Source organism: Vulpes lagopus, chromosome 1 (genome assembly GCF_018345385.1).
Source record: "Vulpes lagopus strain Blue_001 chromosome 1, ASM1834538v1, whole genome shotgun sequence".
Classification (NCBI taxonomy): domain Eukaryota; kingdom Metazoa; phylum Chordata; class Mammalia; order Carnivora; family Canidae; genus Vulpes; species Vulpes lagopus.
In genome coordinates this window covers 71,873,630-71,898,470 of record NC_054824.1, presented here as the reverse complement: position 1 = coordinate 71,898,470, position 24,841 = coordinate 71,873,630, and the positions used below count along the sequence as shown (strand labels likewise).

At 52.9% G+C, this 24,841-nt stretch overlaps 6 protein-coding genes across 8 annotated transcripts in view; 3 read left to right on the top strand and 3 right to left on the bottom strand.

Moving 5' to 3' along the window:
• Positions 1 to 1,225: 1,225 nt before the first annotated feature.
• Positions 1,226 to 4,363, top strand: LY6G6D (lymphocyte antigen 6 family member G6D). The gene is made up of 3 exons (XM_041769899.1): positions 1,226 to 1,337; positions 1,420 to 1,566; positions 4,140 to 4,363. The coding sequence occupies exons 1-3, from the start codon at positions 1,259 to 1,261 to the stop codon at positions 4,361 to 4,363; spliced, it is 450 nt and encodes a 149-aa protein (XP_041625833.1). The 5' UTR covers positions 1,226 to 1,258.
• An 843-nt stretch (positions 4,364 to 5,206) lies between these two features.
• Positions 5,207 to 8,293, bottom strand: LY6G6C (lymphocyte antigen 6 family member G6C). The gene is made up of 3 exons (XM_041757051.1): positions 8,178 to 8,293; positions 6,376 to 6,486; positions 5,207 to 5,894 (listed from the first exon to the last, which is right to left on the bottom strand). The coding sequence occupies exons 1-3, from the start codon at positions 8,227 to 8,229 to the stop codon at positions 5,680 to 5,682; spliced, it is 378 nt and encodes a 125-aa protein (XP_041612985.1). The 5' UTR covers positions 8,230 to 8,293; the 3' UTR covers positions 5,207 to 5,679.
• A 1,751-nt stretch (positions 8,294 to 10,044) lies between these two features.
• MPIG6B (megakaryocyte and platelet inhibitory receptor G6b) lies at positions 10,045 to 12,223 on the top strand. The gene is made up of 6 exons (XM_041757063.1): positions 10,045 to 10,105; positions 10,298 to 10,639; positions 10,778 to 10,868; positions 11,199 to 11,239; positions 11,375 to 11,454; positions 11,584 to 12,223. Exons 1-6 carry the CDS (start codon positions 10,045 to 10,047, stop codon positions 11,686 to 11,688), a joined length of 720 nt encoding a protein of 239 aa, XP_041612997.1. The 3' UTR covers positions 11,689 to 12,223.
• A 206-nt stretch (positions 12,224 to 12,429) lies between these two features.
• On the bottom strand, positions 12,430 to 17,543 carry DDAH2 (dimethylarginine dimethylaminohydrolase 2). Of its 2 annotated transcripts, none has more exons than XM_041757023.1 (7): positions 16,687 to 17,543; positions 15,952 to 16,314; positions 15,748 to 15,847; positions 15,549 to 15,622; positions 15,268 to 15,387; positions 14,205 to 14,354; positions 12,430 to 14,015 (listed from the first exon to the last, which is right to left on the bottom strand). In XM_041757023.1, the coding sequence occupies exons 2-7, from the start codon at positions 16,246 to 16,248 to the stop codon at positions 13,899 to 13,901; spliced, it is 858 nt and encodes a 285-aa protein (XP_041612957.1). In that variant the 5' UTR covers positions 16,249 to 16,314; positions 16,687 to 17,543; the 3' UTR covers positions 12,430 to 13,898. The 2 variants fall into 2 exon arrangements, with proteins under 2 accessions (XP_041612957.1, XP_041612953.1); XM_041757019.1 differs by having other exon boundaries at positions 17,150 to 17,543.
• A 145-nt stretch (positions 17,544 to 17,688) lies between these two features.
• Positions 17,689 to 23,182, bottom strand: CLIC1 (chloride intracellular channel 1). Of its 2 annotated transcripts, none has more exons than XM_041757033.1 (6): positions 22,916 to 23,182; positions 20,756 to 20,865; positions 20,429 to 20,554; positions 20,165 to 20,271; positions 19,357 to 19,538; positions 17,689 to 18,083 (listed from the first exon to the last, which is right to left on the bottom strand). In XM_041757033.1, the coding sequence occupies exons 1-6, from the start codon at positions 22,952 to 22,954 to the stop codon at positions 17,922 to 17,924; spliced, it is 726 nt and encodes a 241-aa protein (XP_041612967.1). In that variant the 5' UTR covers positions 22,955 to 23,182; the 3' UTR covers positions 17,689 to 17,921. The 2 variants fall into 2 exon arrangements, with proteins under 2 accessions (XP_041612967.1, XP_041612975.1); XM_041757041.1 differs by lacking the exon at positions 22,916 to 23,182 and adding an exon at positions 22,656 to 22,853.
• MSH5 (mutS homolog 5) overlaps positions 21,280 to 24,841 on the top strand; it is a 28,083-nt gene continuing 24,521 nt past the window's right edge. The window contains exon 1 of the mRNA XM_041756996.1: positions 21,280 to 21,891. The gene's annotated coding sequence lies outside the window, so the exon portion shown is untranslated. The remainder of the gene's footprint in view (positions 21,892 to 24,841) is intronic.

The following is a 24,841-nucleotide window of genomic DNA, read 5'->3' as shown; positions in this document are numbered from 1 at the left end:
CTCTGTGCTTTGGAGTCTCTCAAGGTCACCCTCCTAGAACTGGTCCAGCGCAGCATTTGAACATGGAATCAACAATCCCCTCTCCCACCCGCCCCTCCACCCAAAGCTCAGCTGCGTGAGCGGGACCCCACCCAGCTTCACATCCCTTTGATCCCTCCAAGCCTCAACTTTTGTACCCCATAATTATCTCTCCCAGATTTACTACTGTGGAGGAAGGAATTAATCACGGGTGGGGCCAGAGGGACAGATGCGCTTCCACTTGGGTGGGTGGGGGCGGTCAGAAAGACTAGGAAGGAATGCAGGGAAAAGATTTAGGAAGTGATAGAGATTCTGGAAAATTGGGGTTTAAGACATTGAGGAGGAGAGCCTGATCTGGGGAATCAGAGCAGGGGTGTACCAGGGGTTAAATAGGAGAGCGAGGAGACAAATATCCTTTTTTTTTTTTTTAAATCTCAGGACCTCTTTACACTCATAAAAATCACTGAAGACTGGGATCCTGGGTGGTGCAGCGGTTTAGTGCCTGCCTTTGGCCCAGGGTGTGATCCTGGAGACCGGGGATCGAGTCCCACATCGGGCTCCTGGTGAATGGAGCCTGCTTCTCCCTCTGCCTATGTCTCTGCCTCTCTCTCACCGTGTGCCTATCATAAATAAAAAAAGAAAAAATGACTGAAGACCCAAAAGAGTTTTTCTTTGTGTGAGTTAATATAGGCATTTACTATAGTATTTACTAGATTTGAAATCCAAACAGAGGATTTTAAATTGGTTTATTTAAAAATAAAAATAATAAACCTATTACGTGTTAACAAAATATGGTTTGCGAAGTCATTTCTTTCCCCACAACACAGAAAAGGAGTATCGCTCTACACTTTGGGGAATTACATAAAAGTCAGGCTTAATAGAAGATGACTGGACTTTCACATCTGCTTCTTGGCTCAGTCTCTTGGGATATGTTGTTTTGGTTGAAGTACACAGAGAAAATCAACCACGTATAGATATGTAGTTGGAAAAGGAAGACCAGGGAGGACCCGCTGAAAGCGTCTAGGGCCAGGAATTCTGGGTGACAGTTCTACAGCTGCTGCTGCGGACTTCAGAAAACACTGAAGGCTCTTAAATCTCACAGGGCCCCTCCCTGTCCCCACTGGGGCCCAAGTGCCTGCTGGGGGAGATTCTTTCCTCCCTTTTTATTGCCCTATAAAGCCCAAGGCAAGGGGATATAAAGCTGGCAGTCAGGGCCAGGGGAGGGGGGCAGGAGAGAGAGATGATACTAAAGCAGGCAGACACAATGAACTCCCTACTCATGGGAGTCCTGCTCAGCACTCTGTTGGGGTCTACCCTGGGTAAGGAGGCAGCCAAGGCCTGTTGCCCTCTGCCAACTGGCTCCCTATCAGTCCAGGTCAAGCACCTCTTCTCTCCTGCCAGGAAACCACATGCGGTGCTATGAATGCAGAGGAGACCCCAGCAGCTCCTGCAAAGAGACAGTGGCCACCTGCGGGGAGGGGAAACGCTGTGGCTTCCTGGAGCGCAAACCCCAACCAGGCCTGGGACAGAGCAAGCTGTCTAGAAACCGTGAGTCCTCAGTTTCTCCGTCTTCTCTTAGCCCTTCCCTGCCTCCAGCTTCTACTTCCATCTTTCTGGTGTCCAGAACCTTCCAGTCCCAGTCTGGCTCTGGACAGATGGTCCCACGGCAGAGTAGAGGAATCTGAGGCCTCTTCTGGCTCTGGCACTCTTAGCAGCCCATGGTCCTTGCACTCCCACCTCCTCCGCTTCACTCTCCAGGGTCTCATAGGGCCATTCACTCATAAGGGGTTGAAAAAGTTCTGTCCTTTGAAGGCAGGGACCAAAATATATTTTTTAAAAGATTTTATTTATTTATTCATGAAAGACAGAAAGAGAGAGGCAGAGACACAGGCAGAGGGAGAAGCAGGCTCCATGCGGGGAGCCCAATGTAAGACTCAATCCTGGATCTCCGGGATCACGCCCTGAGCCCGAGGCAGAGGCTCAACTGCTAAGCCCCCCGGGGGACCTGGGACCAAAATATTAAACCAAACTTGCATACATTAGCTAAGAACCAGTGTGTTGTGTGTGTGTGTGTGTATGTGTGTGTATGCATGCGTGATTCTGAAATAATTTCTGATTGACAGAAAAGTTGCAAAAATAGTAGAATTCCTGTATATCTTTCACCTCCCTTCCTCTAGCGTTAACATGTAATATAACCATAGTATGATCATCAGAATCAGAAAAATAACACTGGTACAATACTACTAACGAGAGGTGCCTGGGTGGCTCAGTCGGTTAAGCATCCAACTCTTGATTTCGGCTCAGGTATGATCTCAGGGTTGTGAGAGCAAACTCTAAATGGAGTTCCGTGCTCAGCAGGGAGACTGCTTGAGGATTCTCTCCCTCTCCTTCTGCCCCTCCTCCTGCTCTCTCTTTCTTTCTCTCTCTCTCAAATATATAAATAAATATTTTAAAAAATACTACTAACTAATCTACAGACCTTATTCAGTTTAGCTAGCTGTTCTAATTATGTCTTTTTGTCTAGTCCTGTATCCAAACCAAATGAGAGTTCATCCACCCGATGTGCACAAGCCAATAAAAAACAACATCGGGCTTTTTTTTTTTTTTAAGATTTTATTTATTTATTCATGACAGATAGAGAGAGGGGCAGAGACACAGGCAGAGGAAGAAGCAGGCTCCGTGCAGGGAGCCCGATGTGGGACTCGATCCCGGGTCTCCAGGATCACGTCCTGGACCGAAGGCGGTGCTAAACCACTGAGCCACCCGGGCTGCCCAACATCGGGCTTTTGCAGTAAAGAAAAGCTATTTCTTGGTGTGGTACCAACAAGGAAATAGGGAGCTAGTGCTCAAAACTCCTACCCCCACCACCTGACAGCTTGCAAGTGAGAGTTTTTGAGGGCAAAATTGGGGATAGTGGTCTTCTGAGCAGGTGGACACTATCGATTGGAGGCCCATGAGGTCATGCTAGCAGGTGTTCTGGTGCCACTGCGTCTGCTCCCCCAGAGGTCTTTTCCATCTCCAGAGACTTGGAATCTAAAGAAATGTCTTCATTCTTCATGTTAGAGATCTCATCAGGTACATCTTTTTTTTTTAAATTTTTATTTATTTATGATAGTCACACACACACACACACACACACACACACACACACACAGAGGCAGACACAGGCAGAGGGAGAAGCAGGCTCCATGCACCGGGAGCCCGCCGTGTGATTCGATCCCGGGTCTCCAGGATCGCGCCCTGGGCCAAAGGCAGGCGCCAAACCGCTGTGCCACCCAGGGATCCCTCATTAGGTACATCTAATGATTATCTCTTTAGGATAGTGCTGATTAATTACGTGTCCCGCAGGTTCCTTTGAGTGATAAGCAAGCATCCCTATTCGCTGAGCCTAGGCCTACATGTTCCTTGGCCCACCCGGCTGCACCTGTGCCTGCAGGTGATGGGACCTGTAGTGTTCCTTTTTCCACCTGAACTGACAAGAGGGACATCGGCTTCGGTCCAGGACCTAAACCAGGATCCCACAATTGCATTTTTTTGTTTTATTTTTAAAAGATTTTATTTATTTATTCATGAGAGACACAGAGAGAAGGCAGAGACATAGGCAGAGGGAGAAGCAGTCTCCCTGTGAGGAACCCGATATAGGACTCGATCCCAGGACCCCGGGATCATGACCTGAGCCAAAGGCAGATGTTCAACCACTGAGCCACCCAGGTGTCCCCTGCAATTGCATTTAGGTCTCATGTCTTCTTAGTCTCCTCCAATCTGGGACAGTCCTGCATCTCTGTCTTCCATGACCTTGACATTTTTCAAGAGTCCCCTTAAGTTATTTTAGAGACCATCCCTCAATTTAGGTTTATCTAATATTTTCTCATAATTATATTACAGTCATGGAATTTTTTTTTTTAACCAGAACACCACAAAAGGAGAGCTTGGTTCTTTTCAGTGCATTGAATCAGAGGGCTCATATTTTTTAAGTTAATCTTGGTCACTTGGTTTCATGGAGGTGGTTTTCTGAGGGGTGCAGAGAATCCATGTGGGCTCCTTGAAGTACATCTGCTCTGTCCTAGAAGGCAAGTCCTCCAGCCAAGAATCCAACACCCCAGTCTTGTTTTCTCTCTTAGCCTCGATAACCTTGATTCATCACTATCCAGCCTGCGTGGCAGCCCATCATTGCAATCAAGTGGAAACCGAGTTGGTGGGAGACGTGACTTACACAACCCACAGGGACTGCTGCGTCGGAGATCTGTGCAACAGTGCCATGGCAAGAATGGTGGCCCCACCACGATTTGTGGCTGCAGCAGCCATTGCCCTGGCCTGGCTCCTGCCAGCACTGTGGAGAGGCTAGTAGGCTGTGGGGAGGGTGGGCGGGAGGAGTAAGGGAACAAAGGAGATCTGAGGTGAGAAGACAAACACCCCTCTGTGAGCCATTAAAATCTGTCTGCCACTTTAGCACTGACTGGAAAGTGCCATCTCTCTTTTGTTGATGGGAGTATTGCAGGAGAATTATGGGGACACCCATGCTCTATTTACCAAGTATCCATGGACTTTGTTCCAATAGTGTTCTCCTTGACCAATGAAACCCCAAAGAACAATGGAGAATCTGCCCCAAGTGACTCCTGGATCCTACTGCTAGGGAAAATCTTCCTTAGCAGTGAAGACCACTGAGGGGAGTAGGTTCTGGGCTGAGTGGGGGTCACCAGGAATCAAAGAACCTTGTTGGGTCTGTTCCTCCTACTCGCATTTGCAATTCGGTTCCTGATGTGACCCTATAGGATTGGGAAAGGAAAGGAAAGCACTGAGATAGGCGGGTTGCTTGGTGCCCTGTTTAGCAACCTGGCCAAGAGAGGCCCTTGTCTCAAACATGAAGGACTGGGACTCAGCCCAAGCATATCCTTTCTGGGGGGGACCCTCAAGCCAGGCTGCACCTCCTTCTTGGCAGTACATCAGAGGTGTGGCCTAAATTTGGGATAAGGATTGTTGCTCCAAACACTGGGATCTGTGTGCCATCCCCAGACTCCCCAGACTCAGGAAGGAAGGATGGAGGCCTGAAAAACCCGTTTCTCTATTTGCCCCAACCCAGCCTCCCAGGGAAACTCCCTGGAGGATTCTTGGGGGTGGGCAGGAACCGAGAGTGTTATTTCCTGAGAGGGAGCTTCTGACAACAGGTCTTTTGACAATAAACACACAATTTATCAGACACAGACATTTATTACTCAAAATGGAAAGAGGTGAGCATGAGGATGAGGTACGTAGGGGGACCAGGGTTTAGGGAATCAAACCCATACAGTGAGGTCATCGGGTCCTTCCTGGGAGCCTTTGCGGGGGACAGGACAGAAGCCCCATTTCAGGCCCGGATCCCCATCCCTCCCCTAGTCGGCATGGTGGAGTGTAGGAGGCAAAGCAAGGAGCTCTTCTGGCGACCAGTGGGAGATCTGGAATGGTCTGGAGGGATATGGGAAGGGATTCAGGAAAAGCTGAGTGGAGTATGGAAGGTGGAAGGATGGGTGAGGAGCCCACTGTTTAATTAAAGAAACGTGAAGAGCCTGGAGAAATGCTTTTCTGAGCAAAGGGAGTTAAGGAGAGACGAGTATGGGGAACCTGGGGACAGGGAGACTCGGCTAAGCTCAAGCTAGCCGAGAAGGGGCAGCCAGGGAGTGAGTCTTAGTGCAGCAGCCAGAGGCCAAGGCCAGCCAAAGAGGTGAGGAGGACAAGGGTCAGGGCCGGGGTGGGCCGAGGGGCTGGGCTATTGCAGTTGTCCTTGTTGCAACAGGTGGTATTATAGATCAGACCCAGCTTGTGGTTGGTTTGGTTGAAGGTCTCCCGACAAGGCTCTTCTGGTGTGCCACATCGAAGGTTGGAGAAAACCCACATCTTACCTGAGGGCAGGAGAGGGCCGTGGGGTCAGCTAGGACGGGTGCCCGCTGTGCCTGTGTCCACCTCTCCTCCTCAGGCACCCATCCAGGCTTCCTTTCCGACTTTGCCGGGGCCCTCCCCTCTTTATCTCTTCTCAGTAAGTCTGACTGTCTGCCTGCACTTCCTTCCCCACCCCCTCGCCCCAGTCTTGGTCCTAGGACTCGCTGGCTGTGAGGCCTTGGACTTGTTACTGTCTCTTTCTGAGGCTGTATCCTCAGTATAACAAAAGCACGCACATTCACAGGGTTCTCGTGAGCATGAAGTGAAGCAATCCACATAAAGTCATAGAAAGGTGCCTGATACGTAAGAATCTTTGGCCAAATGTCATCATTGCTGTGACTGTCATCATTGCAGTGACCATCTCAGTCTGAGCCACAGTTGGGCCCCAGCCCTCGCCATAGTGTCCCACCAGCCCCCTCTCCCCACTACAGAGGAAGATGTTACCGAGGTACACATTTGTTGTCAGGCACTGTTGTCCCGGTTCCAGGCGACAGGACTGCCGGTCCACACAGCCCAGCACAGGGACTTTGTAGCAGGAGTGACAGCGAATGTCAGCTGGGAAGACACAAGTCAGGCTGAGGTGATGGGGAATCTGACTCACCTGGAGACCAGCCAAGCTGGGGGGTAGGTGGACAAGAGCCAATCAAGTAGGTGTTCTGACTTGGTTGCTTTGCTGGTGACAGAGCAGGTGAGTGCAGCAGAAAAAGTGGAAGTAGGTGAGGGTGGAGTCATTACTCTGTGAATACCTACACCCTAAATATCATCTTTTACCCCACCCCATTTGGGGATGAGTCAAGAGGGGCAGAGATACCAACAAAAACATGGGGCTAGGGATAGATGGAATGTGGGGATACTGTGGGCAAGGAAGGAGGTGCGGGAAAAGATAAAGGAATTCAGAAAATGTCACAGATGGAAACTTCAAATTAGAAGAAATACTACAAATAGAAATCATGGTTGTTGGGGTTCCTGGGTGGCTCAGTCTGATAAGCGTCTGCCTTTGGCTCAGGTCATGACCGCAGGGTCCTCAGGTCCCATTGAGCCCCATGTCGAGCCCCACATCGAGGAATGGATGTGCTCACTTGTGCTCTCTCAGATAAATAAAATATAAAAATATTTAATTTATTTATTCATGAGAGACACACAGAGAGAGGCAGAGACACAGGCAGAGGGAGAAGCAGGCTCCATGCAGGGAGCCTGATGTGGGACTTGATCCCAGGACCCCGGGATGACGCCCTGAGCCGAAGGTAGATGTTCAACCGCTGAGCCACCCAGGAGTCCCTAAATAAATAAAATCTTTAAAAAACAATAAAATAAAAATCATTGTTGCAACATTGCATGAATGGCTTGGAACTTGAGGCAGGCAAGAAAGCCACCTGTGGCAGGCTTTAGCAATTTACTCTCATCACCTGGAACCACCATGATGTGGGAAGAGGAACCAGACCTGAGTGAGTGGGATCCTCTCACTCTGGCAACTCTCAGACAGAAAAGAATAACATCTGGGAAGCAGGTCATCAGATGCTGTGTGAGCACCTCACCAGAATGGAGACAGTGGATGCAGAAAGTGTTACCCTCCAAGTTCCCACCTCAGCTTATTCCAGGTTTGAGTGAGCAAAGTTTGGTGAAGGAGGGGTTCAGTCCAAGGGTAGAGCAACCTGGTGACTGTACCTCTGTGAAACAAATCCACTTCATCCTGGGGGTGGGCAGCCCTGGCATTCCCTCCCTAGAAGGCTGGGATATCTCCCTAGTTCCCCAGGAGGTTCTAGGAGATCACTGGGAACCTCTAGAAAGCTTGTGTCCCTGCAGATACCCGGGGAAGAGCAGGGGTGAGCTAGTAAAGGCCACTGCTTGAAGGGCTGAGAATAGAATATGAAAGAGTAGGTGGGGAGGGTGGGGTGCACAAGAAGCTCCAGGCTGGATGCCTAGGTTTCTGAGAGAGCTCTGCTGAGCGCAGGTGGTGAGAGGAGAAAGCAGTAAGCTGGGCCCCAAAGAGTTTGGTAGTGGAGTGGGGGACAGGGGATCTGGAGCCCTGGCAGGTTAGAAGAGTGGATCTTGGAGGTGGGCAGAAGTGTGAGACATGAGTCCTCGAGAAATGGAGCCAGGACCGTGTCACAAGGAGGTCTGGTTCTGGAGGCATAGGAGAGCTGCCGCATTTGGGACTAGGGGTGCTTGGGATCCTGAGCAGTAGGCAATGGAGGGCAGTGGAGGGGGCAAGGTGCAGCAGTCCCTGGGGGCCCCCTAGTGCTCACCTGAGACCCGGCAGAGCAGAGCAGACAGGGTGAGCAGCAGAAGACCTTTCATGATGAGGGTCCCGAGAATGGTAGTGAGGGCAGCAGTGGACAGAGGTTTTCGGGCACCCAGCTCCCGCTCCCAGGCGGGCGTTGTGAGGCCTTTTTAGAATTTATAATCCCAATGGTCCCTCCCTTCCCTGCCCCTGGTGGCCCCTCCTTCCCCATTTACACAGAGATGACCAGGGATGGGGAGGGACTAAACTGAACTGGGTGAGGGAGTAGGGATAGGAGAGAGAGAGAGTGGAGGGTAGGTACACTCGCGGCCAACTCCATCTTGGTTCTTGGTTTCAGGCCAAGACACCCCTCCCAGTTCCCAGCTGACATCCCTGCTGGCCCAGTCCTCTGAAAAGGCATCATCAAGGCCCCTGTGATGTTACACTGGCTGTGGGCACAAGGCCTGCTGGACCCTGGGAAATGGACAATGGGGTGAAGCCCACACTAACTGCTAAGTTTGGGTCCCTGGGGGGCATTGGTAGGGGCTCCTGAGCAGAAACTTAGGATAGAAGAGGCCAACTTAATCTGTATTCAGCCCTGACATGGTCTTCCCAACTACTGCTCAGCCACAGAATGAAGGACAAAGGGTTTGTGATGTCACCAAGGGCTCCTGTGATATCACAACAGCAGAGGCATAGGCTGGAGCTGCCCACTGAAGCGCTGTCTCAGGCCCTTAGAAGGTTCTTAGAACTTGCCCTGGCTAAACTAAGGCCTGGCCTGGCCTGGCCTGCTTTAGTTCAGTGAGGGCCAATGAAGTCCAGGGTGGGGCATATGCACCTGCTCCAGGGCGCTTCCCAAATCAAACCCTGCCAGTCTGGGTGGGGACACCATTGGCCAGGAGGGACAGCATGGGCATAGAGAGATGAAGTAGAAGCTAAAATAAGAATAGAAATTGTAATGATCATAATAGTGATGAGCACTGAGTGAGTGCTCCTGTGTGTCAGCCATTGTTCTAGGCATTTTAGGTGTATTCCTTTTTTAAAAAAATTTCTCAATACTCTGTGACATAGGTGCTTTTATCCCTGTTTTATAGATGAACCAACAGGCCCAGAGAAGTTAAGCAACTTGTCAACATCACTGGCTGGTAGATGGTGAAGGCAGGTCTTTTTTTTTTTAAGATATTATCTTAAATAATAAGATAATTTTTATATTTTTATAAATATTATTTATAATATAAATAATAATATAATATAATGATAATATAATATAAATATATAAAATAATATATAATATAATATTTTATATTATATTATTTAATATTAAGATATTTTTAAAGATATTATCTTATTATCTTTTTTTAAGATATTATCTCGTGATTAAATAATCACGAGAGAGAGAGAGAGAGAGAGAGAGAGAGAGAGAGAGAGAGGCAGAGACACAGGCAGAGGGAGAAGCAGGCTCCACGCAGGGAGCCCAACATGGGATTCCATCCGGGACCCCAGGATCACACCCTGGGCCGAAGGCAGGTGACCGCTGAGTCACCAAGGGATCCCCTGAAGGCAGGTTTTGAACTCAGACCTCCAGGATGTTCTAGGCCACTGCTACTCTGCCTGCGGGGGCGGGGGGGGGGGCAGGAGTGCGGGGGGGGGGGGGGGGTAAAGTATTCGAAAGTGCTTCTGTAACCAGTCTGAGCACCACTTTCAACTGAGTATGGTTTGAGGGCTGTGAGCGATCCTGCAAGGACTCCCAGAAGGATCCTGGCAGCTGGGAGCCCCGCCCTGCTGTTATCAGAGCCCCCAGACCCGCAGGCCTCCCCACAACTCCCCCTAGTTTCCCTCCGGTCTCCTCCTCCACTGATCCACTCACCTTCTCTCACCACCACACCCAGGCCATGGCCTTGGTTCTGCAGCTGCTGCTGTTGCTGCTGTTGAGGGTCCAGGGGGACCCCGGGGGTAAGCCATCCTGCCCCAGGAAAGTTGGGATGGGCTCGAGGGAAGACTTGGGGGGGGGGCGGTGATGAGTGTGGTTAGATCCCGGCTGGCAGGAGTGCAGAGGAGAGGAGATGAGAGAGAGAGAGAGGACGTGGGAGTGGGCTTTGTCCGGCCCTGCAGACTCGTCCTAACTCCTGCCCCCTCCAGCTCCAGCCTCACTGGACGGCCGCCCTGGAGACCGAGTGAATTTCTCCTGCGTAGGCGTCTCGCATCCCATCCGCTGGGCCTGGGCGCCCAGCTTCCCTGCCTGCAAGGGCCTGTCCAAGGGACGCCGTCCAATCCTGTGGGCCTCATCGAGCGGGACCCCCACTGTGTCTCCCATCCAGCCATTTGCTGGTCGCCTACGTGCCCTGGACCCTGGTATCCGGTGGCTAGAGCTGCTCCTGAGCGCGGGGGACTCAGGCACCTTTTTCTGCAGGGGCCGCCACGAGGAAGAGAGCCGCACGGTGCTTCACGTGCTAGGGGACCGGGCAGATTGCAAGGCTCCAGACCACGGTAGGTCCAGGGCTCGGCGCTCCGGACTTAACTCGGACACACGCCCTCGTGGGCAGAGGCCTTGGCTGGACTGCTAGTTGTCTGCCCTCGCACCCCCCACCTCGGCATCCACCACCACCCCTTCCTCCGTTCCCCCAGGGTCCGTGTATCCCCAACTCCTGATCCCCCTGCTGGGCGCTGGGCTGGTGCTGGGACTCGGGGCGCTGGGCGTGGTCTGGTGGTGGCGCAGGTGAGCACCATGGGCGGGCCTGGTTACACGGGCCGGGTCCGCGGGAGGGGCAGGACAAGGGCCTCCGTGGGCCGCAGCTGGACCGAGAGCCCTGCCCGGCCTAGAGGGGAATGGGCGAGGTCAGCGCTTGGGCGGAGGCCGGGGGCGGGTAGGTGGAGCCGCGGCTAGGGAGGCGAAGCGGGAGCCCGAGCCGGGTCAGAGCGGGGGCGGAACTGTCTGTGGGGGTGGAGCCTAAACTGTGTGCGGATCTGAGCCTTGGAGTTGCTGGGTTGCTGCTGGAGGGCGAGAGACAAAACTGGTGGCCCTCAGAGACTTATACATCCGTTACAGACGATCACCTCCGCATCCGCCTCGACCACTCCCCAGATTTGGTGAGACTAACTCCACCCCATTTTCCTTCTTCCACTCCCACACCTCCCATCTCCCAATTCACGGAGTCTGAGCCCTTGCTGGGAGCAGTGTTGGTCACTTTCTCTCAATTCTTCAGCTCTGTCTCCCCCATATAGAGCCACTAGTGAAAGTCGACTCCCAGCGGCCAGTAAAGGAGGAGGAGCCTAAGATGGCAGGGGACCTGGACCAGGAGCCGGTAAGGGCCTGGGGATTGGAAGGGGGGCGGCCAGAATCCCCAAGAGCAGTGGACCAAGAAGGACAGAGTCCTGTATCTCCCAGCGAGTCGGACTTCTGAGACCCCCCTGCCTCCCTCCCCACCTTTCAGAGCCTGCTCTACGCAGACCTGGACCATTCGGCCCTCAGAAGGCCACTACGGTTGTCGCCAGTGGTTCCTGCTGATGCCTCCACCATCTATGCAGTTGTAGTTTGAAGGGAAGCCCTTATTGTAAACCTCACAAGCTGGAGGTTCTCCACAACTCCCAGCCCCTTCCTGGTCCCTCACCTGGAAAAGGAATGCACCGTGAGATAGAACTGAGCACTAGCTTGAGTCAGGAACCCTGAGTTCTAGGCTATCTCTCTGCCACTGATCTTGCTCCTTCAGTTACCTCATCTCTCCTATAACCTTCACGTCTCCTTCACCACCAGTGCCCTCTCTAAACCTGATCAAGCCCTGTCTCCCCATAAGATATCAACAAGTTCTAGATGTCCTGTTTCTTCCCTTCTCTCCAGTCCAGCTCTTTGAGCCAGAAGCCTACACCTTTTCTTCCCCTTCACTCCACTCCCCCTGAGGTTGCCAGTCAGGCCCTAATGGTCACACCCAGTAGATTTATGGGCTTGGTCTTCGATTATTTTCTTCTTTAAGCTGTTTTTCTTTAATGCTGGTGTCTTCCTTTTTTTTTTTTTTTAATTTTTATTTATTTATGATAGTCACAGAGAGAGAGAAAGAGAGGCAGAGACACAGGCAGAGGGAGAAGCAGGCTCCATGCACCGGGAGCCCGATGTGGGACTCGATCCCGGGTCTCCAGGATCGCGCCCTGGGCCAAAGGCAGGCACCAAACCGCTGCGCCACCCAGGGATCCCTGGTGTCTTCCTTTTGGACTCTTCTTCCTCGCTCCCTACCGCCTTGCTATTCTCCACCATTCTAGGTTTGTCCTTTCCTTTATCTGACTTCCTCTCTCCTGGGAACCTGTCATCCACAGCCAGTCCTCAGCCCTTACCTCTGCAAACAACCCTCTGAATTCTCTCCAGCTCAGATCTCGAGTAATGGGATTTCCCATCTATCCCTGGGACATCCCTGCCTAGTAAGCAGTAGGCATTTTGCACACAGCATTGTCACTCACTTAATCATCCTCTGCATTCTCCCTTAATCAACCAGTTGCCTAAGCCAGAAACTGGGAGTCATGTAGACCTCCTTCTGCTCACTCCCACACAATGAACCAAGTCCTGTCTTTCTATTTTAGCATCTCTGTGAAATCCATACCCTTCTTCACACCAATTCAGGTGGCTGCCACCTGAATATACTCTCCTCATTTCTTCCCTGGTTTACTCATTGCCTCACCTCATCTTCTTGTCCATGCTCTCCTCCCTGAAGCCAGTGAGATCCTCCCCAAATGTTAACCTTCTCACAGCCTGTATTCCAGAGCTGTGGTATTTCTTCAGCTCAGGACCCATGGGCCTTGGCTTTGGGTACAAGGTGCTGGCAGCACTCTCCCTACTCTCCAGGCTTGCTTTGTCACTCCACGTTCACAGAACATGCCAACTTTGGAGTGATTCTCCCCAGCCTCCAAATATGCCTTTAACACAGTGCAAGTCCTTCTTCCTGGATCACCCTTTTTCCTCCTCCCCACTACCGTCCTGGCCAATTCTTCATCCCCAGGACTCAGTTGAAATATAGCCGTTTCTGGGAAGGCATTCCTGATCCTCTTTGCCTACCCCTGCATATATTTTGATGCTGTAGGAAGTCTCCTTATTCATCTCATAGCAACACCCTGTGAATTGTTCTAGCACAACCTGTATTTCAATTTCAATGTACTGTTGAGTTCCCTGATATCAAGAGACTGACTCTTTTTTTATATTACTGCTAAGCCTCAGTAAATGAGTGAATGAAAATCCACGAGCCCTGGAAGCGACACTTCTTCCTCTGTATTCACTAGGGGTGGGTTGGTAATCTCGCAGCCTCTGAAACATCTGACATTTAGATAAATTGAGTGATCTGCCCATAATCTCTTTACCTTGTATATGCTCCCCACAATAGAAATTCTATCCTGCCCATCTTGTGCCCAAACACCTGATAGGGCTGGCCAATGAGTCAGGAAGTACTTAATAAGGGTTTGATGAATGAAAGAGACCTCTTTCCCAAACACTAACCTCAACCTCCGATTTCAGCCTTGCCCCTATCCCTCTGCTCCAGTAAGACACCAGCCACATCCCAGTCTAAAAGGTCAGTTGTTTTATTAGTTCTAAGGAAGAGGACTCACCCAGTGGACTCTATTCCTTTTTCCCACACTAAGCCCTCCCTCCCCCAATCCTGGGGCCCTCTCCCCACTACTACCTATTCCCTGTCCTTTATATAAGCTTCCTTCCCCTTCTACTCCCTCTGCTGCCCTACCCATGGCCAGCCAGGACCCTGAGGCCAGGCCCTCAGCTGTGGGGGCGTGTGCTGAGCACCAGGCAAAGGGAGCTAAGACCGGCGCCTGCCTTCTCCAGTTCTGAGCAGGACACAGGTACCAGGGTGACATCAGAGAGCTTCTGCAGTGCCTGCAGGGAGGACACGAAGTGAGAAGAGGGGAGTAAGGACCTGAGGCCACAGCCAGGCCCTTTTTCTAGCCAGCTGGGAGTGGCACCACCCAAGCTTCTAGAGAAGGTACCCCTTCTTCCTCCCACTAGGAAGGCCTAAGACTTCTTTCTCTGATTGTTGTTGTTGGTGGAGCTCCTGCCTTCCCTCACCTCTTGGCTATTGGGCAGGTCCCCACCTCCACGGTGCAGCAGGAAAGGGGGCACACCAGGCAGTCCTGGACGTAGAAAGAGACAGTCAGCAGCCGCGTCATCTGGGAGGGTCAGGGACGCATAGGGGTGGTCTGTCAACACTGCCATCGCCTGAGGGAGAGGAAGGAGGAAGTAATCAAGTCTAACAGCCTTTCCACAACCAAGTCTGATGGCCCTACCACCATTAAGGGCTGGGGACACATTTACATTTGTTGCATAATAATGAGCACAAGCATTTGCCCTCAGTTTGTGTCAGGCACTGCTCTTAGTGACAAAGGTCTTAGTAACCTTTGTTAAGTTCTGACCTGGACTCACATGCAGTTCTTTCTACCTGCAACCCTCTTGTCCCCTTCCCCAGCCCACACGGGTCAATCTCATCCATCCTTTGTCATAGCTTAGACGGCCCGTTTGGGAAGTTTCTTCTTTTTTTTTTTTTTTAATTTTTTATTTCATTTATTTATGATAGTCACAGAGAGAGAGAGAGGCAGAGACACAGGCAGAGGGAGAAGCAGGCTCCATGCACCGGGAGCCTGATGTGGGATTCGATCCCGGGTCTCCAGGATCGCGCCCTGGGCCAAAGGCAGGCGCCAAACTGCTGCGCCACCCAGGGATCCCCCTATTTATGATCCCCCTATTTTTGATAGTCATACAAAGAGAGAGAGAGAGAGAGGCAAAGACACAGGCAGAGGGAGAAGCAGGCTCCATGCAGGGATGCCCGACATGGGGTTGGATCCCGGGTCTCCAGGATCACGCCCTGGGCCAAAGGCAGGCGCCAAACCGCTGCGCCACCCAGGGATCCCGGGAAGTTTCTTGAAACTCGGGAAGATGATGGTAATCGACTGTACTCCCTGTCTCTGTCCTTAGTAGCGTCTTGCTTTCTGATGCGTTTTCACACTAGGTGGACGGCTCCGTGAGGGCAGGGGTTGAAGTTAATTCCCCAAACCTCCCAGCTCTCCGCATCCCCCAACCCCCAGAAGCCAAGCCTACTTGTTGGCCGCGCCCACCCAGCCCCGCCCCTCCTCACCCTGACAGCCTTTTGGGCCGCGTCGCTGCTACCCGCCACCACAGTTCGGGGCCCCCCCATGCCGCAGAGGCTGCGGAGGTGGCAGGGGCTCGAGACCGGCACAGTGGAGACAGCGAAGTCCTAGGGGCAACAAAAGAAAGTATTCGACGCGGGAGGGGTGAGGGGATTCCCGCGTTTGCTAGGGGCTTCTCCCTCTTCGGCGCTGCCCCCCTGCCCACCCCTCCAGCCCACCGCCCCCCACCCCCCCGCTTCCCCAGCGCGAAGCCTGTCCCGCTCCTCACCCGGAACGTGTCTGCCACGATCTCAGCTCCTCGGTGGTTGGTCCACTTGGAGAGGCCTACGAAGAACTCCCGGCCTGAGCCCAGGGAGGCCGTGGAGGTTTGAGAACCACAGTGAGTTGAACAAGGCCCCACCTGACTCAGACTCCCCAACTCTGCTTCCCAGCGCCAAGCCCCAGGGATGCAGGCACCTAAGCCTCACCGGTAAAGAGAACATCAGTGCCATCCAGAGTCGCATTCTCATCCCCCATCTCCACAATCCGGAGCCCAAGGTCCTGAAGGGCTTTGCGGACTCCATCGACCTTAGGGCAGGAAAGAGGGCGCGGGGCACAGACATTCCCACCCACAATTCGTAAAGCCCCGCAAGCCCAGCTCCTCCTTTCCCTTTATCCCGCCCCCCTCTCACCTCCGGCCTGCGGGCGGGGCTCCAGGGCCGCGTGATTAGGGCCGTGTCCCCTTGGATCACGGCGGTGTCACCAAGCAGCGGTCCCAGCGGCAGCGACTCTTCAGGAGGCAGTTCTAACAGCTGCAGCCCCAATCGCTGCCTCAGTTTACCCCCCAGCACCCCGTGCTCCCTCTGAGCTTTAGCCAGGTCCAGAGCCGGGAGGCCAGCCCCCGCACCTTCCCCCGAAGCCAGGCTCTCCGGGACCCCCCGGATCAGGGCATGGGAGCAGCGGCCCAGCCCCTCCCCTGGCGTCCCCATCCCATCCACACAGTCTCCCCCTCCGGCCACGCTGATTTCTTTAGTTTTCTCTTTTACTTCACCTGTCTGGGAGAAAAGACAGTAAGGGGAGGAGGCAGAGAAAGAGACATGCACAGAAGGACATCGGGGGATGGTTAAGAGCGCCTGGGTCTTCTTCTGCCACCTCCGGGCGCCCCTCCCACTTTACCCCACCCCCTCCAGACCTTCCTTTCCTGCCGACCCCATTCCACCCCGCACCCTTCTGGGTCGGCTTCTTTGGATGTAGTCTGAGGAACAAGATCGGGACCCCTAATCTTCAAAACACCTGTTGCCCCCTGTTCGGGGGCTTCGCAAGGTCCCTGCTAGGCGCCCCTCTTGGCAGCCGCTAGGATGCGCTCACTCCCCAAAAATGCAACGGCCCCGCCCCGTTAACCCTTAGCTGCTCGCTGCTGTAGGGACCTGAAGTGTGGCGAGGGACCCGAAGGGGTTATGGGCCAGGAGGAGACAGCTGCGGAGAGGGTCGGGGTCTGGAAGATGGAAGTCCTGAACGCCCGAACCGGAGAGGCAGAGAGGGGCAACGAGGAATTAGAATCTAAGGAGTTAAATATCCTCTCTCCACCCCGGCCGGCCGTGCTGCCTCTAGCGCGACCCAGTATAAACCAGACCGAGTCCCGGAGGACTGGGAGAGGTCTAAAACGAAATCCAAGGGGCGGGGAAACCGGGGGCGTGGTCCCAGGGAGCGGGCGCCACTCCCGGCTCCAGGACCCGGTCTCCTGGTTCATCTTCCCCAAAGTCTACCCCGCTCAGCTCCGCACCCAGATTTTGGCCTCCTGCACTCTTGTCCACCGCGGGCACGGGCTCGGCACCCTCAAACTCCAGCCCTCCACACGGTCCAGGGGACATCTCCAATCCCTAGACTTACCTCCCGCGGCTACCGGGACTCCTGCGCTCTGTGATCTTGGCTGGGCCCCACCCCCCTGAGGACAGAGTTGGTTGGAGAAGGGAGTCCTAGTCTTCAAGCCTCGGGGACTGGACCTCACGGCTTCTGAGGGGTCTCGGGGTAGGCGAGCTCAAGAACTGCGGTGGGGCGGGGGCGCGACGCTCTGGCGGCTCCCGGGCATTGTCTAAGCGGGACGGGGCGGGGCCCCCGAGACCACGCCCACTCCGCCCTGCTAGGCCTCGCCGGCTCCGCCCGGACTGCGCTCCCCGCCTCCGAACTCGGCCCCGCCCCAAGTGCTGTCCAGGCCCATCCAGATCTGGCTGGCTCTGATGGCTGAGCTGCAAATGCGACATGGACCACAAGACGGCCTTACGGTGGGCCGGCGCGAAAAATGGAAGTCGGACCACCAATACTACTCTTCGAAATTCCTGGCTTCTGCCCTGAGCTCAAGGTCACCGACCCACTTCTCATTCCGTGTTACCCACTACTCAAGCCCCCTTTGTCTAAAACGACACTGTATCTCCAATCTGTATTTTATTACTGAAATACACTGTCCTACCCGCACCACCCCACAATAAAAATCTTACCTAGATTCCCCATCATCCCCTCCAGCCCCCCAGCCAGCCCTGTAGAAGCGCTTCAGGATTCTCTGCCCACTGGCCATTTTGAAGTGTGTCCTTTGGGTAGCCACGTGAAAACCAGCTGGTGTCTTTGTGGAGAAAATGGAGAGGAGAGACGGAGCCTCAGGAGGGACTTATTTGAGGGCCTTGGCCACTTGCTCATAAGCCAGCTCGATCTCCTCATCATCTGGACAGGTGGAGGCAAACTCCTCCCGAGCATAGGCATTACGCAAGTACCGATGCACTCCGCGGAACACCTCTGGGATGGAGAATCCCCTGTATTTCTTACACACCACCTGGGGGTGGGGAGAGAAGAAGGACCAACATGTTATGTTAGCCTCAAGGAAGCCACACCAGCTGTAGGCTCTTGGTCTTTCCCTTCTCCCAAGACTTATGGGATAAAATCTAGCCTTCCTGTCCAGGCATTCAAGAACCTCCACTATCTAACTTCTTTTCCTGTGATTCTTATCTCCCATATGAATCATCTTCTCCAAAGGGCTTTCTTTTTTTTAAAGATTTATTTATTTATTTATTTATTTATTTATTTATTTATTTATTTATGATAGACATAGAGAGGGAGAGAGAGAGAGAGAGAGGCAGAAACACAGGAGGAGGGAGAAGCAGGCTCCATGCCGGGAGCCCAACGTGGGACTCGATCCCCGGACTCCAGGATTGCACCCTGGGCCAAAGGCATGCGCCAAACTGCTAAGCCACCGAGGGATCCCCTCCAAAGGGCTTTCTTAACTCCTCACTATCTTCTCCGGTGTTTGCCCTTCCTTTCCACTTACTTAAATCCTGGCCATTTATAACCAGCTCCTTTTCATACCCGTTCCATGGTGCCATTTCTCTCTTCTTGATTTTATTGAAATATAATTCATAAATCATAAAATTCTCCACTTGAATTTCCAGTGACTTTTGTCCCTATTTTTCATTTGGCTGTTAGTCATGTATTATTACTTAACTTTTGTGTGACTGTTTTATCTTCCCAGCTAGATTTCAAATCCTTTGAGGACAAGGGACAATCGTGATACATCTCTGTATCTTTCAGTGCCTAGTACACAGATGTTCAGTACAGAGGTGTGTGGCCAACTGACATTAGGCCAAGGTTTTATAAAGTAAACCATAGTTTTGAGGCTAAACATAGGACAAAAACATGGGAACCAGTAGTTTTCATTTTTCATCACGAGAAAAAGTAAAGATGGATGCTCGAAAAAGAGTTAAGGCTCTGATTTTAGGAAAAGGCTGCTTTGTCTGATCTGGGGATTTGGCAGTGATAGAGACAGGAAGCACACTCTTGACAGCAATGCAGGGGTATGTTACTCCTGGCCAGTCTGTTTGCACCCACAGCCTATATATCACAGAATGTAATTCTCTCAAACACTGGTCTGGTTCAATTCTCTCAAGCAATGACTGGTGAGAAGGAATGGGATGTCTGCTATTGGTAGCAATCCCTAGAAACCATCCTAAGAAAGAAACCACCTTTGGAGTGGTTGTCATGGGAAACCAGTGTGGGAGCTTCTGAAGGAGCCATTCCAGTGGCCACTCTCTGCTCCTACAATGACCACCCACCTGTACTATGTGGAGTTTTGGCAAGAGGTTGCAGTCAGCCAGAGTGAGCTCATTGCCATCCAGAAACTTCCTCTGTGAGATGCCCTCATCCTCAGCACTGGTCTCATCCACTTCTTCTGGGAGGGGGGATGTCAAGTAATTGTCTAAAACTTTCAGGGCTTTTAGGAGCCCCTTCTCCAGATCTGTGCAAGAAAGGGGAATTGGTAAGAACATTTGGGGAGTGACATAGTCCAGGAGGGCCTGGGGAGTGTGTGTGTGTGGGGGTGGGGCGGTGAATGAATACCAATGGTAAGCCAAATGAATACTAATGAATACTAATACCAAACTAATAACATCTGACACAAACACAGTTAGTTTTCCATGAGTTATTCTAAGCACTTCCCATACAGAAACTCACTGAATCAACCCATGAAATAAACAGGCATTGTTATCCTCATTTTATAGATCTAGAAATGGATTTACAGAGAGATTAAATGAACTTCCCAAAGTTAGATAGCTTGTAGTGTTTGTACTCAGGTCGTCTGGATCAAGAGTTACTATTCTTAAACATGAAAACAGGCCATCAACCAACCTAACTAATGTCCTAGTGGGGGAGGAGAGGCTAGGTGACAAACGAGAGAAGCTTAAGTCATAGCCAATGAAAATGCAAGGAAATATGGGGTTAAAGCAAAAATAAGGGGGCTGGGGCGGGAGGCAGGGAGAGTGTGCCAACAGCTGCTCCATCTCACTGATATTGGGATTTCCAGATCCAATCCTTGGATCTTCTCCATTCCTCCTAGGACCCTGGCCTCCAACCCTTAAGACTCACTATCATTGAGTGCCGGGTTTGAATTCTTGATGTAAGCAGAAAATTTGGCAAATATGTCCAGCCCAGCCGTGTTGGATTCAGGGTTAAGAGCTGCCAGCTTGGGGTACCTGAAAGCCAGTAGGAGAAACAGGATAAGATATCTTTTGGTGAGAACCTCAGCTCCCCTGCTCCACCCCACCACCATTTCTGTTTTCCAGTTCTACAACCTCTCTCTTTCCTACAGTCTCCCAGCTACCCACCACTTCCTTTCAAGTGCCCTTGTACCTGGGAGGGCACAGCACTGCCTCCAGAAACTCCTCAATCTTGTTGGTGTCTGTGTGCACTTCAGTGCCATACAGAAGGAATGGGAGCTGCCCTCCTGGGCACAGCTTCTGTACTGTCTCGGTCCGCCTGGAGAAGAGGTCAGGCATCAGGACAGGAAAAGGGGGTCAGGGAGAAGCAGAGAGGGGAAATGGAGGGATGTGGAAAGAAAAAGGAGCTCTGGGTGGAGGGAGGGCAAAAAAGTGCAGGACGAAAGGAGGAGGATGGGTGAGCATGTGTGTGCATATGTGTGTACATGAGGGGTGTTTAGAGGAACAGAAATTGGCCCACCTCTTGGTGTCAACAGTGGTTACGTTGAAGGTTACTCCTTTGAGCCAGAGTACCATGAACAGTCTCTGGGAGAAGGGGCAGTTCCCAATCTTGGCCCCATCACTGCCGGCCTGAAAAGCAACCCCCATCCCAAGGTTAGGCCTGGTACACCCAACCTACCCCAGGCCATTCTCTAGACCGCCTACTCCCAGATCTAGCGTTCTCTGCCTAGTCAGGACATGCAGCTCACTACTAAAAGCTCCCCCCCCGCCCCAGACGTGGGCTCTCCACTCTGGAAGTGGAGCAAACCTAGGGCAGAGGTCAGCTTCTGGCTCCCCAGAGAGTTCAGGACAGGTGGGAGGTAGGCAGAGGGACTGGGTTGGGGAGAACTTGGGAGGATCTGGACCCTAGAGAGAGCAGACAAACAGTAATGCAGTTTTACATGCTATTCTAAGCACTTTACGCACAAAAATTTAATCCTAAGGTCCGTAGAGAGAGACTTTGGTGAGGCCAGGGTTGTAGGCTAGAGAGGCCTGGATTCCTGAATTGAATAGAGCCTGTGAATGGGCAAGGTATGACCGGTTTGGAAGCCAGAGTTCTGGTTCTCTACACCTCCACCCAAGCTGTTTTTGGCAGCTGGGTGGGGAGTCAAGGGGCCTGGAGCCTCACCCTAAAGATGTAGTGGGCTTTGCAGAGGGGGGCTGCCTTCTAATTGGCAGGTGGTGACCTCATCCCCCAAGGGACCTCCCCCTAGGCTGAGGGTGATTCATCTCAGGCTGTCTCGCAGTGTCTGGCCTCAGCAGCTTCCTTCCTGGCAAGGAGTGGGGGCAGGGACCAGGGAGGCTGAGAGGCCTGGGCAGCGGAAGGCCACCTTCCTCTTCCCCATGCACTACTTGTGGGGTCTCCCAGCACACAGCCCCCAGCTCCAGATAACTCTCCTCACACTGGACCCAAGGCCAGAATCTGTAGCGCAGCCCCACCCAGGAATAAAAACAGCCCTTGAGGCTGAGTGTGAGTGAGGTGGGGACCACACCTAAGGGGGGGCGGGGACCCAGGCGCCAGGCAAGGCTGGGCTCGGGGAAAGGCTTCCCTAGAAGCCCCAAGCAGAAAGGAGGGAGAAAGTGGCAGGACCGCACAAAGAAGGACAAACAAAGGGGGTAAGTGGAAAGAAGGGCGGCAGGAAAGTGAAGGGTGGGGAGAATGTGCAAACCAGGAGGCCTACACAGAGAGGGAGGTACGGAGATGAGATCCGGGCTTGGGGAAGAACGCCCCTGCAGCAGGGAGGGGAGCGGAGCAGAAAGAGTGAAGTCCGCTGTCTGCGCTTTCATCTCCAAGGGCCAAAGGACCGCTGTTCCTCATCCACACCCAGAGAGAGAGGACAGAGTTGGGGTGGCTCTCTTTTGCCTGTTTCTAAAACCCCAAGCCCTCAACAACCTAGCCCAGATCTCCTCCTGATCCCTCCCCCACCTACCCTCATGGTAGCCCCAGCTAAACTCCCAGCTAGCCACCTCCCAGTCTCTCGCTTCCGCCAGTCCCGGGGACCCTTCCCCACCCACCGCCTCTGCAGCCCCGCTGCTAGAACTCCACTCTCATTCTCCCATCTCCTTCCACCTCACCAGTCCACCCCCGAGGATTTCCTCTCGGCCTCTCTCACCACACCCTCTTCCTTGAAACCAGCCCTGCCAAACACACGCGCTGCACACACACACTCACATTTCTCCAAGTCTCCCCCAAGACACACAATGTGGTCTTCTCCCAGGACCACCTGTCCCAATGTTTCCTTCCCTCTGACCCTCCCAAATCCTGTTGGGTTTCGGTGCCCCCTTCTCTCCCTCTTCCCATCAGCTGGTTCCCACCCACCTCCTCCACCCACCCCCCCAATCAATATTCTCAACTGTTGGGAACCCTCCCTTCTCCCTACCTTCCGGTCCTTTAGGCTGCTGGAAACTTGCACTCGTACAAACTTTTCAGGGTTGTGCACAGAATTCTCATCACCCGCTCGTACAATCGCCTTCCCGGCCCGACCACCCCCGCGATACAGGCACACCCAAGATTGCACCTGAGGCTGGGCAGGGGGTCTAGGTGGGAAGGGACTGGGGAGTTAAAGCTGGAACTGGGGAGAGGTGAGAGGTGCCTTCCAGGGATCGGGACACTGGCCTAGGAGGGAGACAGTGTTCCTACCTTCACGAACAGTTCAACCTGAGGTTGTTCTTCAGCCATGGTTGCGACGGGGACCAGGAAGCGGCGGCGCTGGGGGAACTGGGAGGGGCCCGGGCCAAGGAAGGCGGGTCTCACAAGCAGGGAGTCTGTCCCCCAGACCTAGGGCAGTCCCTTCAGCGCCACAGGAGCCCGATGAGACCCGCTCACACGACCCACGGCCTCCCCAACGGCCCAGCGCACCCCACACCCAGCCCCTCCGGCTCTATCCCCTCCCAGGGTAGATCAGGGAGCCGCTGACTCACCGACCGGCTCCGCCCTGAACCTGGGGAGGGGACAGGAGGGGGGCGGGACTCAACGATCTAGGGAGTGGGTCAAGAGGGAGAGCCCCTGGGTCTCCTGGAGAGTAAGAGATGGGGGTGCTAAGGAGAGGGAATCCTGGAACCTCCTTGTTTCTCCACCAGTCTCCTTGAACACAGGACTTTTTTTTTTACTGCCTCAGTTTCCCTGCTGCGTTAATCAGGAGACACTCCCACTCCACCCTCACCCAAGAAACCACACCAATAGCTTGGTTAAGCCCGTGAGGGCCCAGGGAGGGAATTTTAGAATATGAAGGTGATTGTTTATTCCTTTTTCCATGTTCCTTCCAGACTCCAGCAGGACAGGGACTTGGAAGTGGACACTGAGATTGGGAGAAGAGAGTATTGAAAGGTTAGGGCAGGGGATGGGAAGAGAGACCACCAGGCCTTCTGCTAGGGAAACAAGCCAAAGGGCCTCATCACTGGGGGAGGTCTGCTCCTCCTCACTGGCCTCCTTAGCTTGGACGCTTCCACTCTTGCCCCCATTCCAGGCCCCTTCCTGTGACCCTTGCCCTTTTCTCATTGATAGGTTGAAGATAGAATGGGGGCGGAGGGGGGGGGGCAGGGATATTGTAGCCCTAGAATAGGAGCTGCACTGATCCTGGATGGGAATGGTAGCTAGTCCTTTCACGAAAGAAAAAAAGCAAAGATCAAATGGAATAATGTAAGTGGAGTCCCCGGAGGCACAGACACAGAAGTAGGGAGGTAGAGGAAGAGTAGCTTGATTTTGGAGGTTCTGGCAACTCCTGATGATCTGCTGAAAATGGCTTAATGATATGTCCTCCAAACTGGACATATTCCAGCCTCCATATCTTGAATCTCTCTTCTACCCTACCATACCTTCTCTTCCTTCCTCACCACTGCTGTCTAACAAGAGTCCTACAGCTCCAGAAAAACATGGTGGAGTTCAAGGACGGAGAGGAGCAAAACAGGCTTTGACACGTAAAGGAAGGGAGACCTGGGGCAGGACTTGGGTGGAGTGAGAGACGTGCCGCTGGAAGCCAGCAGTTAGTGGTTTCCTCTCCTGCTTCCTCTTCTGTGGGTTTTCTTCTCCCTGGGAGAAGGCTTATCTCTCTCCTCCCCAGAGAAGAGATATATTGTGTTTGTTCCCTTGAATTGTAAAGTCCCATAAGGTTGTAGAATGATTCCTTGAGTGTGTGTATGCATGGGGGGGGGGGTTCCTCCTCCATGGGTGACCCTCATTTTCTGCACACAGGACCCCTTGTCTGAGGAAAGGAGGCCAAAGCAGCCCTATTCTTAGGGTCCTCTTCTGCTCTAGTTGATCAATGTCCATCAGAGAATCTGCCCCACAAAGATCTCCCTTCTGGGAGATGCCTCAGGCAAATGGGGCCAGCCCTGAGCTCAAACAGGTTTTGGCAGCTTCTTCTCTGCAGCTTTTCCTCTCCTACAGCTTTATGGCTAGAGCTGGCTTGATCATCAATATTGACTTTGGCTGGCTGGCATGGCTACCCACAAGGTATTTTGCCTTAATTTCCCAGATGACAGGTAATGCTGCCCTCTCCTGGTACTATCCAGCAGTGCCTCCTGGGCTGCACCCCCAAATTCTGCCTCAGAGAATTTTCTCTCTGGT

Coding starts and splice junctions, on each gene's coding strand:
- LY6G6C (XM_041757051.1), bottom strand. CDS start 8,229: ATGAAAGGTCTTCTGCTGCTCACCCTGTCTGCTCTGCTCTGCCGGGTC. Junction 6,487..8,177: donor TCTGCTCTGCCGGGTCTCAG/GTGAGCACTAGG, acceptor GTGTCTTCCCAG/CTGACATTCGCTGTCACTCC. Junction 5,895..6,375: donor GACAACAAATGTGTACCTCG/GTAACATCTTCC, acceptor TCCTGCCCTCAG/GTAAGATGTGGGTTTTCTCC.
- CLIC1 (XM_041757033.1), bottom strand. CDS start 22,954: ATGGCTGAAGAACAACCTCAGGTTGAACTGTTCGTGAAG. Junction 20,866..22,915: donor AGGTTGAACTGTTCGTGAAG/GTAGGAACACTG, acceptor GTTGCTTTTCAG/GCCGGCAGTGATGGGGCCAA. Junction 20,555..20,755: donor ACCACTGTTGACACCAAGAG/GTGGGCCAATTT, acceptor CCTCTTCTCCAG/GCGGACCGAGACAGTACAGA.
- MPIG6B (XM_041757063.1), top strand. CDS start 10,045: ATGGCCTTGGTTCTGCAGCTGCTGCTGTTGCTGCTGTTGAGGGTCCAG. Junction 10,640..10,777: donor TTGCAAGGCTCCAGACCACG/GTAGGTCCAGGG, acceptor CCGTTCCCCCAG/GGTCCGTGTATCCCCAACTC. Junction 10,869..11,198: donor GTGGTCTGGTGGTGGCGCAG/GTGAGCACCATG, acceptor CATCCGTTACAG/ACGATCACCTCCGCATCCGC.
- DDAH2 (XM_041757023.1), bottom strand. CDS start 16,248: ATGGGGACGCCAGGGGAGGGGCTGGGCCGCTGCTCCCATGCCCTGATC. Junction 15,388..15,548: donor TCGTGGCAGACACGTTCCGG/GTGAGGAGCGGG, acceptor TGTTGCCCCTAG/GACTTCGCTGTCTCCACTGT. Junction 14,355..15,267: donor CGGCCCAAAAGGCTGTCAGG/GTGAGGAGGGGC, acceptor CCTCTCCCTCAG/GCGATGGCAGTGTTGACAGA.
- LY6G6D (XM_041769899.1), top strand. CDS start 1,259: ATGATACTAAAGCAGGCAGACACAATGAACTCCCTACTCATGGGAGTC. Junction 1,338..1,419: donor TCTGTTGGGGTCTACCCTGG/GTAAGGAGGCAG, acceptor CTCTCCTGCCAG/GAAACCACATGCGGTGCTAT. Junction 1,567..4,139: donor GAGCAAGCTGTCTAGAAACC/GTGAGTCCTCAG, acceptor TTTCTCTCTTAG/CCTCGATAACCTTGATTCAT.